The 17,530-nt window shown below is 30.9% G+C and overlaps 2 protein-coding genes across 2 annotated transcripts in view; both read left to right on the top strand.

Moving 5' to 3' along the window:
* The window catches only part of LOC132946186 (uncharacterized), a 115,605-nt gene extending 108,706 nt beyond the window's left edge, over positions 1-6,899 (top strand). The window contains exons 3-5 of the mRNA XM_061016050.1: positions 4,149-4,243; positions 4,853-4,977; positions 6,686-6,899. Coding sequence (XP_060872033.1) covers positions 4,149-4,243; positions 4,853-4,977; positions 6,686-6,899 — 434 coding nt within the window. The remainder of the gene's footprint in view (positions 1-4,148; positions 4,244-4,852; positions 4,978-6,685) is intronic.
* Positions 6,900-16,405: 9,506 nt separating this feature from the next.
* LOC132947252 (large ribosomal subunit protein uL14m) lies at positions 16,406-17,215 on the top strand. The gene is made up of 2 exons (XM_061017503.1): positions 16,406-16,595; positions 16,700-17,215. The coding sequence occupies exons 1-2, from the start codon at positions 16,590-16,592 to the stop codon at positions 17,123-17,125; spliced, it is 432 nt and encodes a 143-aa protein (XP_060873486.1). The 5' UTR covers positions 16,406-16,589; the 3' UTR covers positions 17,126-17,215.
* Positions 17,216-17,530: the final 315 nt, after the last annotated feature.

The raw sequence follows: 17,530 nt of genomic DNA, 5'->3' as shown, positions 1-17,530 counted from the left end.
ATTTAAATGCTTATAAAAAAAATTGTGACAATGGAATTTAAATTTTTTTCAAATTTCATTGTAACAATAATACACTATGTGCCTTGCATTAAATTTTCAAGATTTTTTACCAAACAAACTCAATTTTATTGAAATTCAAAAAAACTAAAATATTGGAAACTGAATATTTCTGTTTACAGTTCAAAACCAATTTAAATATTTTAAAATTGTATCGTGTACCTATAGATAATGATAATATAAACATACAGTGAATATGTCATATATCTACAGTAATTTATTTTAGATGTATACCAAAATCCAAAATCGATTTGCTGAAAACCGATTTTGCGTAAAAATTCCCGTTTTTCCCGGTGCTTTGGAAAACTATTGGGAATTTTAAATTTTGATCTCCTCAATGCAACAACAATATTCACTTTCCCATCGAACAAGATACTGAAGTTGAAAATCGAAGCATTATTTGGACTAGTTATCAGGTACACAGACACACAAACAAAAAAAAAAAACAAAAACACACATCATTGTCACACATCATAATCAATACATTCATCGAGGATTTTAAATCTCTAATTAATCCTTTAATATCCCTACTTACCAAAGTAATAACTAGTCTCTTAGAAAATAAAAAATGATTAATAACACACACACAAACAAATCCCTTTTAATTTTATTATTCAACGCAAACGTCCTCAAAAATCATGTAATTGAAATCCAATCAGTACTACAAAACAAACGTATTGATATAGCATTAATTACGGAAACACATCTTACTCAACACTCTAATGTACATATTCCCGGTTACAAATTACTGAAAGCCAACCATCCAGATATCAAGCGAAGCTCCAATACAAAGCCGCATCACCTCCAATAAAAAAACCCAGATGGTAGCCTTGCTTATTCTGATGCTGAAAAAGCAGAATTATTCAAAAATCATCTTCATGACATTTTCCAACCTAACCCTGAAACATTCTCACTAGCTACTACTAACTCTCTACAAATGTATCTTGACTCTCCTCTTCCTATTTCTCTACCAGTAAAACACTTCACGCCCAGTGAAGTAAAATTTACAATACAAAAATACTCACTTAGGAAATCCCCAGGGTTTGATTTAATTACAGCGGAAGTCACCAGATGCCTACCAAAACGTGCAATCATCCTCCTTACCCACATTTTCAATGCTTCCTTAAGACTCTCTTACTTTCCCTTTCTCTGGAAATTCTCTAAAATCATCCTAATTCCAAAACCAAACAAACCACTGGACTCCTTAAATTCTTACAGACCAATTAGTTTATTACCGTTTTTCGGCAAAATACTGGAAAGGCTTTTGCTTAAACATATCCTACCTATCATGTTAAATAAAAAAATCTTACCCGACTATCAATTTGGTTTTCGTGCTAAACACTCGACTATTCACCAAGTCCATAGAGTGGTTGACGCTGTCTCTTTTGCCCTCGAAAAAAAACGTTACTGCACCTGCGCATTCCTTGACGTATCGCAGGCCTTCGATAGAGTGTGGCATGAAGGTTTACTTTACAAATTAAAACAATTCCTACACCCAACATACTACATTATACTTAAATCATATCTCGCAGACCGACACTTCCAGGTCCATTATGGTTCTTCAGACTCTAATATAGCAGGTATTGCGGCAGGAGTTCCGCAAGGTGGTATCCTCTCCCCAATGCTATACAATATTTATACATCTGACCAATCGACCACGCCCAACACACTAGTAGCAGACTATGCGGACGATAAAGTCACCCTAATAGTCAACAACAAACACTCTAAATTAAATATTGAACTACTTCTTTATAAATCTCTTTTAAAGCCAATTTGGACGTACGGCTTACAGCTATGGGGTAACGCAAAAATATCAAATCTAAATAAAATTCAACGATTCCAAAATAAAATACTAAGAAAAATTACCAACTCTCCACTATATGTCTCAAATCACTTCCTGCATAAAGACCTACATATGAAAACAGTTCAGGAAGAAGCTAAAAATTATTACAAACGATTCCACCTACGCCTTAACTCTCATCCAAACGAACTTGGTAAAAAATCTGGCTTCATTAACCATTCCTGGTAATCCTCCTCGTCGCCTTAAGCGTAAATAGTGTAGAGACCTACTTAATCCCTAACAAAAAAAAAAAAAAAAAATGCAAAAAAAGTCGAATTACGGGCGGCCGCGTTATATCACAGGGCACAATCAGTCGCCGCCTGAAGAGCGGCGCTTCTGACGGAGTCGAACTCGGTCTTACCTAACTACTTACATTTAGAGCGCATACGCCTAACATACCGAGCTACAGTTCGTGATGCTTGTAGCGGACAAAACTTCAACAATTAAGCTATGTGTCTACGGAGTGACGTAAACCGATATATTCGATACACATCGATGTAATCGTTTATAATTCGATGTATCTACACACTGATTAAACTTTAATTGTAGTTTATTCAACGAACTGACCGTTATTATTATTATTACATTATTAAAATGTATGTTTGAATAATATATTTATTTAAATCAAACCACAAAATTGTTTTTGCGTTAAGCAATATACCTACGTTATTAAGGACCAAACAATATGTCTACAATAATATAATACAATATTTATTGAATCAAAAACAAAACAACAAAATTGTGCACTTGTGAGTTGGAACGAAGACCGACTGACATTTCGTGAACGCGAATTTTAAAGTGTACAAACCGAATTTGCGTACAAACCGCATATCCACGGGTTTCAAAAGAAATAAACTTAACAAATAGAGCACAAACGGCAATTGAAAAGACGAAACGAATCGAGAAAAACGAAAAAAAGCAATAATAACGACCGACGCTGGCGTCGATTGTGATGACTATGGACAGACACATCAGCGGCTTTTAAAACAATAACGAAGTAGGCAAAAATGTCAAAAATGCGAAAAACGGAGTAAAAATACGCGTAAGCGTAACATTTTTCGAAAAAGGTTTGAACATTTGAAAACCAACTGACCGCCGCCGCGGCGAAGGTACGCGATTGGACGCGCTAAGGAATCTACGGGAAAGGTTCGGGGGGGGGGGGGACAGTAGAAACGGAGCGGTGTTTAATTTTTTACGCCACGATTTCACTATAGCCGGCGTTTTCCGTTCCATAGTTCCACTATAGACAGCTGTTCTTCATTTTATAGTATAGGAGGAAGGAGAAGGAGGATGTTATTATGTAAATTACAAATTAAAAAATCTGGTAACAAAATATTCAACATTTTAACTTTTAAGTAAACAAAATTGAGTTTGTCTCTTTGTCGATCTAAATAATATTCTACTATTCTAGATTTCAATGGCGAAGCATCATAAGCTTCATAGGAGACAAAGAGACAACGACTATCCACTGAGAATACAGACAAATAATATTATATTATGTAATACATTTAATACATTTAATAATATATTCATAATTATTTATTTTAAATTTATGACAAATTGAAATGTCATAATATTATATTATATCTACACTAGGTCCCAATTTATAGTCCTTAAGTCCTGTACCTATCACACTTCTCGGCAAATCAATATATTTAAATGCCTTTTTTTTTATAGTAATAAGGATGAAAATTGTAATTAAAATTTATAGGAATCAATTTTTTTCTTCAAAAATTTAAAAATTTTCTAAAGTAGTGATTCATATTTCATATGAACATAATATCATCAACATAATTCTCGATCGCACGGCCAAAAATATGTCTACAATATGTATATGGCCAAAATTTCAATCATGACGTGTATTTACGTTGCGTAGAAATCACACCTTCATCATTAATCATTAATAATTAGTAATTCGTAATTACAATTACCATTACGGTATAAATACATTGAAACATTTTTACTTTGGTAAATTATAATTATTATTTATTGGAAATTAAGTGCACGCTTTTAAATGTTTTTTTATTACCTAATTAAAAAATCGTTTGTGCTTTACATTTACTGGCTGATAAAAAAAACCCGATTAAATGTTTGTATACAACCTATATGTTTATTATTGGCTTTGTAAGAGTATAATCTTTATATAATGTAACATTTTATTAAACGCTTCAATCAATAAATATTTTATTTAAATGACATTTTATGTTTATTTTAGATATGACATCATTAATTATGCCATGTTTTTGTCCAGGTTTAACATGTTTTGCATGCTACGTACGAGCCGTTTTTAGAGCAATCGTTTTAATACCTAATCCTGATGAGCAATCAATTACCGATTATATCATGGTAAATGGTAATAATAACTAATAAGTATGGTTTAATATGGAATAATTATTAATAAATAAAACTATGTTTAAAACAAAATATGTATTATACATAAGAATAATATAGTTTTATTATAGAAATATTTACAATCTGTTGTACATATAATATAGCCTATAAGTAAATAAGTTAGCAAATTAATTATTCGATTGTACACGTCATATTAAACTTTAAATAATAGTTAATTATGCCAAAATACCTAAATGTATATAAAAATGAAAATAAATAAAATAAAATAGTTGTTTTAAATTATTTTTTATAACTAATTAATTCTCATTAATTATCAATATACCTACATATTAGAGGTAATGTGGGCATGTAGGTACCTAGCAACATTATTTAAAATTGTAATGTTGACTATGCATTAATTTTGCTTATAATGTTATTCTAGGTATATGACTACACTTACTGACTACGTAGTACTGTAATGGGTAGGTATCTATAACAATTTTCTGTTTTTAGAAATTGTTCGTTATCCCGATAAGTGTACTTATACAAAATATACTTTATACAAAATACAAATAAACATAAAATATTACAGTATTATATTATTATATACCCATCATATTTTAGAATGGTCATACGAGTGCAAAACGGCCAATCATAAAAACCGTTATTAATTTTTTATTAATAAATCACATGATTGAATGTAAATCAGAATACATAATTTTCGGGAATGATGATGATGATACGCGTGCAGCTGACAATTATTCAAGTAAATAAATGTAATATATTAAAGTCTTTCATAGTTAGCGCGTGGAAGTGTGATATAATAATATGTTACAATATGATAAATATTCTAACTGATTATATGTAAGATAGTTTTGAAATGCAAAAAGTAAAGTAAGATTTTTGGAAGGCATTTGGAATTATTTCAGGCCTCCAGCATTCTGTTGCCCTGACGTCCTGTACACTGTTGGATGTTGATAGTGAATAGTGATATACCTACTATTATAATATTATGGACAAATTGTTCCCGGGGACAAACAGTTAACCAGTAACCTGCCAGAAACCTTCTCTTCAAACAAAGAGAAAAATAGCGAACTCCAGACTTTCTAATTTTTCATCTTTTTCTTAAGTCTAAATGAATTACCAGAACCTATAAAAAGCTGATCAGAGTGGTTTGGTCATATGGTATAAGATATAGGGGCCCTGCCAAATCATCTAATATCCACATAATCCAAGCTTTTCAAAATATATAGCTCCATGTTATTGGTGCAGAATACCCATGGTATTTAACCAATATAACTTTACACAAAGTTTAAAGGACTACACATTTCTATTAATGTTCTTGCTAATATCATTATAAACAAGGGCAACCGCAGGGGGGGGGCAAGTAGGGGCAGTTGCCCCTCCCTTGGCTTTTTCTATGTTGATTATCATATATTATTATTGATGATTTTAATGTTTAAAAAAACTAAAAATGCCCTAACAATTCTAAATAGTGTGCTAAATTATTTTTATTTTTAATATTATTTTAATATTTAGACTACTTATTTAATCTGAAAATTAACTTTTTTTTTCTGTGCCTATAGGTTTAGACTTTAGATTATATATTTAGTATAAAAATCATATAAAAACATGTGCAAATTTAAAAATACAATTTTAAATAACAATTTAGTACATATTTTGTGCAATTTGGGGGGGGGGGGGGGGTGCGCAGGGGGCGGAACTCCCCTACTATTTTTTTTTACTTGGACGGGGGAACGGTACAAACTAATGTCCAAAATAATTGATGGATTTCAATTGATGTCAATTTTATAACAAGTTTTATAAACGCGTTTTGTCTATAATATGTCGTACGTGTCGTATTCACGGGTACGGATAAATGAGTCGAGCCACACTGCCCATACTATAGGTACCTATCCGTTTACGAAGAACGTGTAAAAACCATGGTGTGTTGATACACCTTGGTAATAACGTATACGTTTTTAACGAATATAGTGATAGTTATGGTGGTCAAACCCATCTGTTTTTACTCCGTATTAAATTAATATCTGATAATTTATTTGTGCATCAGAACGCGGCCCGCGGGGCCTTTCAATGCATGGGGCCCTGTGCCGCTGCACTGATCAAACCGCCTTGGCCCTGTCTGTATACTTATATAATTAGAATAATTGATGCCCAACTAACACATTAATATTGTTTATTGTACCTGTAGGAAAAAATGAACCACTGTATACCTAAGTCACATAATTTTTTTGTACATTAAATTATGAAAAATATGAAGTTATATATTATATAAATAAAAATATAAAATATGTACTCATTATTTCAGTCATTGAGTTCCTCAATAGTATTTCAGAGGTTACTACAACCCCCCCTCCCCCCATACGTCGTGATTTATATATAAAGTATATTAAGTATACTTAATGTCTTTATGTACTTATACTTTTAATGTCTTATAGACGAAACTCGTGTGGCGCTAGAAGAACATAGCCCTGACGTCACAGAAGCATCATCAACAGAAACAAGCAGTACCGTTCGTAACGACAGTCCTCGCCATGTGAATGACAATCGACACGTCGTCGCTCGCTCGAATTTTGTGTGCGACGTATGCAATAGACCGTGTTTGTCTGCGGCTGGACTCGTAAGCCATCGTCGTGTTCACAGATCGTGATTTCCTGCACCTGTAGAAAGTGAATATACAGGACAATTCAATATTTATTGAAATGTCATTTCAATATACATTTATTCAATTTTGATTTTTAAAATTGTTGTGTATACTATTAAGCCATTAAGGCCCAGATTTGTTTATATCTACCATTCAAGGAATGTCCTTTGGCGATACCAAACGAGAACCAACCTTTTCCCAATTAATCCAAGTAATCCAATGACGATTTTGAAAATATTGATACGACTAAAACGAAAATAGAAATAACGAGTAGTTTTTGAGTTGGGTATTTATAACTTTCTGTAGTCGTGTACTCGTGTAGGTATATAATAAGAATCTACCTAGGTTATATATATTATAAGTTTGAAATGTATGGGGATTATGATTATTTGGAGATTATACTTATAATTGGGGTTTCCGTTTTCCGCCAAATTGACTCTGGCCGTTACACCACGGGTGTTCGTTTTCAGCCAAAATAAATTAGGATATTATTTTATATAGTTATTGAGAAATTCTGAACTTAAATCAATCAAACCATATTGATTATAATGTACACGCCTCACCTCATCTCACCACGTAAATTCTCTATACAATATCAAGTGATGCAATTTTCAATTTTGTCAGTGTATATTCCAACGTATGCTAGAATTCCTATTTAAAATCGCGTATTTTCGTTGAAGAGTATTCATATTTATTTCATAAATGCAAGTACGTTCCTCATTTGTGGGCTAAACTGCTGAAGAAACAGTTTCAAAAACCAAAAATTCTTACTCAAAAAAATCATTGACTTGATATTTGACAATATAAAAAGTTGAACATCAATTAAAAAAAAAGAATAGTGAGGTAGGTATATGATTTGAAGAATCTGAAAAATATTTTATCAGTTCAGCCAGCGGGTTATAAATGTATAACTGTTTTTTAAGTTTTAACATAAATCATAATAATATTATCCTTATTTGATATAAAATTAAAAAGGTGGGTAAGTGGATGTCGCTCTGCTGTTCAGTAGGTTACAAGTGGGTCACTGTAATGGATGGTGTTAAATTTGAATTCAATGATATAATATCATTGTATAAGAAAAACGATTCTGAGCTAAAACGGTCAGTCAGCCTATGATAGGAGCCTATGAAATAAGTATATTTGATGATATTATTGTGAATAAAGTACTTTATTCACCCAACGGCCTATGTTGCCGCGGGTTACCCAATAACAAAAAAAAAAAAAGTACTTTATATATAACCTATTTACGCGGAGCCTTGTTTTAAATTTTAAATCCTTAGCCATAAAAGTTAAACATTTTATATATTTTTAACTACAAAATAATTTATAAATTATAAATTTGATAAATGTTGTCAAAATTTGAGCTTTAAATGCTTATAAAAAAAATTGTGCCTATGTATTTTTAATATTTTTCAACTGCTATTAGAACAATATATCAGGAGCCTTATAAATAGTAGTAAACAGCTCAAAAAGAGTCAAATTATTTTCAAAATTTTATCGTGTATAGAAAATGCTAATATAAACATTCAGTAAAATTTTCAAGTATCTACAGTCATACATTTTTTAATTACAACAAAATAAGAAAATCGTTACACGAGAAATCGAGTGAATATCAAATGTAAAATATGAATCTTAAACGCTCATAAAAATTTAATTTGACTTTCTTGTAAATCTTTTTTTTGTTGACAAAGGTAGACAAACTTATAGATAATCTTGTATTACATTTTAAAATCTTAGATTTAAAAAGAAAAATTATTATGAATTCTCAACTCAAAATAATTTGCTAATTTTCGTGATTTTTCCGTATTTTGTCAAGATTTGAACTTTAAATGCTTATAAATAAAAACTTTGACTAAGGATTTTTAATTTTTTTCATCTGCCTTTGAAACAATAACCTAGGAGCCTTCTATTAAATTTTCAAGCTTTTTTACCCAACAGATAAAATTTTATTGATATTTATAGAAAAAAAAAACTAAAAAAATGGAAACTGAAAATGACCGTAAACAGCTCAAAATAAGTTAAAATATTTGGAAAATGTTATGGTGTATAGGAAATGCAATTATAAACATTCAGTCAAAATTTCATGTCCCTACGGTCATTTGTTTTAGAGTTACACCAAAAACCAAAATCGATTTTGTCGAAAACAGATTTTGCGTAAAAATTCCCGTTTTTCCTTAATTTTTCTTTTGTTTTTCACGTCGCTTTTGATAACTACTGGGAACTTTTGACCCCCCAGAGTACCAACTAGATTCACTTTACTATCAGAAAAGTTATTGTTGAAGAAAATCCAAGCATTTTTACTGTCCTAAAAGGTGATGACAGACACAAAAAAAAATAAAAAAAAAAAACACACATCATTATAAAATCAATACATTCATCGCTTCGCTCAGAATCTAAAATTAAATCATTTTCACATGGAAATGCGATTGTAAACTACAATATAATAATAATTTGCGCTACCATTTCTGCTGATAATTTCCCTATACACCACAGGCAATGCGTGAATAAAAAAAATAATAGGTACTTTTACTCAGTTTTTTATAATAACTGTAACAACTAACAACACAGTTTAGTGGTATTAGTGAAAGTATTTTGAACCAATTTGTTAACACATTGAACACAGTAGGTACACAATTGTTTCTTCGGTGTACACTGTAGTACATGTCACTTGTACTAAAATACCTGCAGGTACTATAACACATTAACTCGCTATTACACGCTAAATACATTATTGCCGTTTTCAAACACTGTACAATTTTAAGCTTGCAATAATTTTTCAGACATCGTCAATGTAAGTATAATAGTATAATATATTTTTAGTTTTAACTACCTATAGTTATATTTTATAAAATATAAGTGTTTTACTATATACCTATTTATTATTTTATTGAATATTTATAAAACGTGTACGTTTCCCTGTATGGCTGTATGTGTTACTACTTGCTATAATATTATGAAATATAATTCATATATAGGTACCTATCTCTATAATCTGATTCATCTGAGTCATCTGTAATCGTTTCAACAGTTTAATTTAAGCTTAAATGGCTTCCATGGTTGGGCCACTGGGTATTCGAATATGTATTGTATAGGCATGGAAGATTTTCATTTTGCAATCTTTTTTAGCATGATCACTCCCATTTTCTCTTTAATAGTAAATTTATTTAAATTCTGATTTTACTTATACATATACTTAAAGCCATATTCATATTCTTAAAAATGTTGAATCTTGATGTATCTAAATCAAAACTCTAATGAGTAGTTTCTGAGTGATTAAAATGTTTAGAGCTAAGAATAATAACCCTTAAGAATGGTTTTAAAAAAATATAAATATATAATACATTATAAAAATATGTAATAGGTATACTAATATATGTAATACCTACAAATATATACCTATGTAATATTATAGTATTTATTATACTTGGACCAATTTTACAAATTGTTTATATTGATAGACTAATAATAATTAGGTAATTACCAACATTTTCAAATAATCTTAGCCCCACATAGCTACTTTACCCATAACCATAGACATATTATCCTTAGTACCTACTCAAAGTTTGTAGTTCAAAAACTACTACTACTCGCTTACATTTTGATTTAAAATTTAAATACATCAAAATGCTCAAAAAATATATACAGTGAATAATTACAAGTGCAAAAGGGGGGTTCCTATTCGAAAAACCGAAGTTTATAATTCACAGGACACAGGATCATCCTTAAGTGGTACAAAAAATCTCTGGTATACCTATTCGAAAATATAGTCTTTAAGTGTTTTTAAAAATTCCGAAATCAGAATATGAATAAATGCATAATTTAAACATAAAAATAGGGTGAGCATGCTTGAAAAAACACCCTTGTACCTTTATCTATACTTACCTACATGGCATACCTATATAGTACCTACCATAATATAATGTTGATATTATACGAAAACGATTTCTGGAAAATCGTGAGAACATTATAGGTGCATAATAATATGTCATTATAGTGCAGTAATATTAGGTATTTGTTATGTACTTATGTATATTATTAATTTGTTTGAAGATGAACGCATTCCAGTACACGATTGTTGTGGTTTTCGTCTGGCTGCAGCTGTTCGCGTGTTTCACTGATGGAAGCCCAGTGAAATCGAATAAACCCAATGCGGCGGCGCAACGACGTAGCGGAAGCGGTTACGTCGATTTTGGCGCACACACCGGCCCTTTGGGATCGTACGGATGGTACGCCGACTTTCCTGCCAACAGAAATAATTAACAATTTTAGGTACGGGTTTTGTTCGTAAATCAGATTTTATTATTATTATTACAAATTACAATACCGATATAATATAATATGAAATATAAAACAATTAATATTCGTTGTTGTGACCAAATATGAAATTATAATAATAATATTATGTTTATATACGATCGGAATTATGAAAATAAATAAATATTTTACGTACGTCTTATTTTAGATTCTGAGCGAAGCAATGAATGTATTGATTTTACAATGATGTGTGTTTTTTTTTTATTTTTTTTTTTATTTTTGTGTCTGTCATCACCTTTTAGGACAGTAAAAGTGCTTGGATTTTCTTCAACAGTAACTTTTCTGATAGGAAAGTGAATCTAGTTGGTACTTTGGGGGGTCAAAAGTGAAAATGTAGTAGTTTTCAAAAGCGACGTGAAAAACAATTTTGACAAAATACGGAAAAATCACGAAAATTAGCAAATTATTTTGAGTTGAGAATTCATAAAAATTTTTCTTTTTAAATCTCAGATTTGAAAATGTAATATAAGATTAATCATAAGTTTTTCTACCTTTATCAAAAAAAAAAAATGTCTACAAGAAACTTAAATTAAATTTTTATGAGCGTCTGAAATTTATATTTTTACAACATTTGATATTCATTCGATATCTCATGTAACGATGTTCTTATTTTGTTGTAATTAAAAAACGAATGACTGTAGATACTTTAAAATTTCACTGAATGTTTATATTAGCATTTTCTATACACCATACAATTTTGAAAATAATTTGACTCTTTTTGAACTGTTTACGGACATAGTCAGTTTTCAATTTTTTTAGTTTTTTTTTCTATAAATATCAATAAAGTTTTATTTTTTGCGTAGAAAAGCGTGAACATTTAATGCAAGACTCCTGGTATATTGTTACAATAACAGTTTATTTTTATTCGATTTATAATTATAGCTAGTAGCGTTATAGTAAGGCTGAGGTTGTAAAATATAAATTATTATACGTATCTATCGAAGTAACAAATCTTATCGTTCTTTCACTCTGGTGCAAGTTCTACCGGATGTTATTGATCTAATATCGTAATATGTTATAATATCGTTTAATCAGTAACTATATATACATATAGGTATATCAATGATATTATGTGATTAAAAATGATATTTTATGGTGATTAGCACCAGTGAAGAATATTATTCGTACTTATCATGAGACCTATTGTGACATGTATAGTACGTGACCTGGAAAAACAGGCGTACTCATGTGCAATGTACAATAGGTACATACGTTTAATGTGCATATTATAATGTGCTACAAAAAGGATCGTGTAAACCAGGCCGTTGGCTTGATAAACCATTTTTTTAACCATCGAGTATTTATATATAGAGCATTGTTCACAAAATGGGATTCGTGTTTCAAAATCTTTTAAGTTGTAAAAAGTCACAAATGTTACAAACCCGGTATGTAATCGCGTGGCATATTTGAAAATTTACCTTTAAGACTAAATTTATTTTGTTCTTGTTATTTACATAATTTCATATTTAATTTTATCCACAATAAATATATTTTTAAACATTAATATACATTTTTTTTTTCAAAAATATGGTTTAAATGTGGGTAAGTATTTAATATTTCATCGTAACGTCGAGTTTTTCATAAAATATGATAATTTAATTTGTAATTTCAACTGAACAGTTCATTGCTTAATAATTTGTTCAAGTTCGATTAGAATGTAATGAGGATGTATCGTGCATTCTTTATCTAGCTCAGGGTAATTTTACTTAATATAAAAATACAAAGTGATTTAAAAAAATAGAAAATAATTGTTTGATAGTAAAGACACACGATTTGCTAAATACATATCTATCGCTACTTATATTCTACCATACTAAAAATGTTGTTACATTTTAAATATTTGTTTGTAAATAATAATTATTACTGTCGATCATTTTTATCGATTACTACAAACTATACCGATATACAAATATATATATGCGATATTTAAATTACGTTAAAAATGTCATACTTATGAATTCATAAATGTTCAATAACGGAAATTTGCTGTGATAAAGTTTGATGGGATTTTACTTGACAGCTGATGAAAAAAAAAGATATAACTTTAACACTTAAAATAAACCACTATTTATGGAATCTATCTTTCCTCCACACAATTTATTTAAGTACATGATGCATTTACCTTTTAGTAAGTATGCATAAAATAATATTATTTTCTATTACTTATTGCTTAGTTATAAGTATTTATACACAAATAAACTAAATAAATTATTATATCTATCGCGTTTTCGAAGAAATAATTTCAAAATAGTTTTCACATCGACAAGTATTTATTAATATTGGTCAGTACTTAAACAATACTTTATAAATTTAGATACATAACATATTTTACATTTCATAATATTACAATAAATATAGGTTCAATAATTAATATTTTACAAGAATAGTTATTTAGAAAATATATAGAGGTACATAGGTAGATAATATTTAAAAATGATATTCAGTTTTTACACGCTTGTTCTGCAGTGAACTGGGCCCACGTAATATGTTGGCGGCGGCGGCGGTCGCGGAAACCCAAAGCGAGGGGCTGGCACCCTCACCATTCTCGGGGGCCGTGCAGGCTGCCACGTCGTGTACACGGCCGGGCCGAAGTTTTGCATCGGCAGCGTTGGCGGTGGAAACCTTAAGTGAGCTGCGGCCACGCGTCCCATAGCGAAATTCTGTGGCGGCCACGTCGTGTAGACAGCCGGGCCAAAGTTTTGTACCGGCAGAGGCGGTCGCGGAATGTCGGAGCGAGCGACGGTTACGCTTTCTGCAGTGGCGAAATTCTGTTGGTGACACGTGTATTTTTGGAAGCGGCGTCGGCGGGGCCGCGATCCCGGAAGATCTACTTGCGTGAATGCGTGCCTCTTCATCCTTCCTTCGGTCTCGTCGTTCGCCTTAAACACAAGAATAATCACATAAATTATTATAATGTTATTATTACGAAGTCGGTGTTGCAATTTGCAATTCGACCAACCGGCGTGTCCTTCGATTTGCAACAGCTACAAACCAGATGAAATCTGGGGTCACCGTTTTCCAGTTCAATCCAGTTTTGGTAAAATTTGCGCACAATATCCGTAATTTTTCGTAAGTTCAACAATACGGTGATCAGCAACAACCGGACGGTGAACTCGTTTACACAGTACATTGTTATAAGTTATAATTGTAGACAAAATATTAGAACGACTAACAGTTAAGCTGCAGAATAACAAATGATGACGTTTTTCAAAAAACCGTTTTAAGGCCTAACTTTATAATATGATATACGTTGTCATGTTTTCTGATTGAAGCCAGAAAACAAAAACGATTTTAAACATAATACTATTATTTAATATCGAAAAATTAAAAATAGGTGGAAATTTAACTGAATTTTAAATCTTCGTACACGAGTACAATATAATTAGATATACCTATAAATACTTCATTATGTAATCGTGATTATGTATGAGATACTTATTACAAGTATTTATGTTTTAGTTTAGTTGAATATTATAAAAATCGAACCTCAGAGCTTAAATAGGTATATAAATATTTTATAACCAAACTCAGTAATTTTATTTGCGATAAAATATAAGTTGCGATTTATATTACTTTATTGAAAAATACATAGGCACAATTTTTTTTTATAAGCATTTAAAGTTCAAATTATCAATATCATCAAATATACTTAGTAATATCATAGGCTGACTGACCGTTTTCGCTCAGAATCGTTTTTCTTATACAATGATATTATATCATTGAATTCAAATTTAACACCATCCATTACGGTGACCCACTTGTAACCTACTGTACAGCAGAGCGACATTCACTTATCCACCTTTTTTTTATTGTATATACCTATAGGTAACTGGTCTACGGGGGAAAATGTATTAATTTTGTTGAATCGGTCTATAATAATATAGTAACCACTGAAATATTAGAAGCGTTCGTTAAAATTAAATCTTAGCAATAAATGAAAATACAAATACCCATAATTCACCGAAAATAGCAGAGGGGTGAATATGTCCGGGGGGGGGGGGGGGGAATAATATTATCCGAGTTTCCTATCAACTACACTTCTAAAATACATCACCAATAATTGTAAACTTCATACTTTCACAGGCATATTTTAAGTGATTATCATAGCCATAATTTGGGTCTTGCTAACTAGCTGTGTGTGTATGGGAAGGGGGGGGGGGGGTGAATTAATGTAAATCCACTACGCCACACACAATATTGCTGATACCGAAATATTAATAACAGGTTTTTTTTTGTAAAAAGAATTATATACAATCTGTACCCTACTTATATTAACTTAATACCTACATATCATATAATAAAACATGTTTGTACTATGCTTGTATTTAATTCTAATATCTCAAAAAGAGTCAAAATATTTCAAAAATGTTACTATGGAAAATGCCAATATAAATAATTGGCGAAAATTGCAAGTGTCTATACGCTTATTAGTTTTTGAGTTACACCAAAAAAATAAACCGATTTTTTGAAAAGATGCTGATGTTGAAAATCAGAACATTTTAACTATCCCAAATGTTGATGACCGAAAAAAGTAAATAAAAAACACACATCATTGTAAATACAATGCATTCAACCGGTGTCACAACGCTCACGAGTGATTCGGGTGTGACGTGTTTCGTAGTTCCATGATGGTATAGTCGGTTCAGCCGTACTCGTTGAGATGAACTTATCAGAAGGCGATCGATCGTACGCTTGCAATGTGGGTTAGGTATATATAATAGATATATTGTAATATAATATATTATACGCCTGTTATATGTGCGCCGTCACAACACCATTGATACAAATACACATAATGATTGTTCTGTCATCTGTGTTTCATATAACATGAACAATGAACATAATGATTTCGTTTGCGATGATGCATTACTACGTACCTAATTAATGTTTACAGATCGATCGTTGCGTTCGAAATTTGGGGACAAAACAAATGAAATTTAATAATAAAACCGAAACTTTTAAATTGTATAAGCCAGGTAGGATATCATGCTTATCTAGGGTGTTAGAATTGTTGAATGATTTTAACTGGATTTCTATGAGTCCATATTATTATATAGAATGGATGAGGCTTAGATCATAATATACCTAATCTAAGCTCTAAGGGACAGTAGGGGCAAATTATAGGCAACTCATCAGCCATGGACTTATCATTGGCTGGGCCATTATCCATTTTTTTATTATCTACGGAAAATTGGATAACATTAGATATTAGATGATATGAGTAGTATTCAGTATAATTCACGCATTGTCATTTGTAATATTGTATAAAAATCTGTAACTACTAACTACTAACTTACAACTTCTGTCTAGTGTCTAGACTCTAGTCCTGTGTTGTTCACAGATTAAGAGGATTCGCGTCGTGTGTGTAAATAGCCATTTTAAATGATGGTATGTCTTGTACACTTTATTGACAGAGGATATTTTATGCCCACACCTGGTTAAATTTTGTGGTGATTTTAATAAGAATTTTTTGTTTTTAAATTATTTTTCAGTCGACGATTTTTGCAGCTCGACAATTTTCTACTTCGGCCGTTAGCAATCACATTATGAAACTGACCCGTTTGCGTGTGGTGGATAACAGCACAATTGGCAAGCAAGCAATGGCTGAAGGTAAACCCCCACGTTGCATACACGTTTATAATAAGAAAGGTATTGGTACGATCGGTGACAAAATAATGGTTGCAATCAAGGGTGAAAAAGTAAAAGCTATCATTGTAGGCTGCGTCAAGGAACAAAAACCGAATATTCCCAGGTTTGACAGCAACAATATAGTGTTGATTGATGATAATGGTACACCTCTTGGGACACGTATAAATGTTCCGATTCCAATTGTTCTTAGGACTATATTAAAAGAAAAAACTTTCTCAAAAGGAGCTGATTACACTAAATTGTTGGCCATTGCTTCAAATTATGTATAAATAGTAGTGGTAGATATATATTATAAACTTAGTTGTATATTTTTTCATTGTTATTTGTGTATTGTAAAAATAAAAATGTATTAGAAACTATTTTTTTTTTTTTTACATTTCCTAGTGGTTACAGTATGGGCCAGGTAATAAAAAATCAATGGACGCCCCATAAAATAAAAGTTAATTATTAAACATGTACATGCATTATTTTGGAGAAAAAAAACTGTTTTCAAAATTGGCCTTACATTCTTGATGTCCATGGGTTTAGGGTTACAGTGACACAGTGTAATCAATTGTCAAATAACAATAATAAAATGGATGTATTTATTTCGTTAAATTCAGACAAGAAAATAAATGTTATGAGAATTAATATATAAAAGGGAATTTAAATTATCATACTTTGTTTCAACATTA

This window comes from Metopolophium dirhodum, chromosome 6 (assembly GCF_019925205.1).
Source record: "Metopolophium dirhodum isolate CAU chromosome 6, ASM1992520v1, whole genome shotgun sequence".
Taxonomy (NCBI): Eukaryota; Metazoa; Arthropoda; class Insecta; order Hemiptera; family Aphididae; genus Metopolophium; species Metopolophium dirhodum.
Note: the sequence above shows the minus strand (reverse complement) of the source record. Positions and strands in the feature narration are given on the sequence as shown.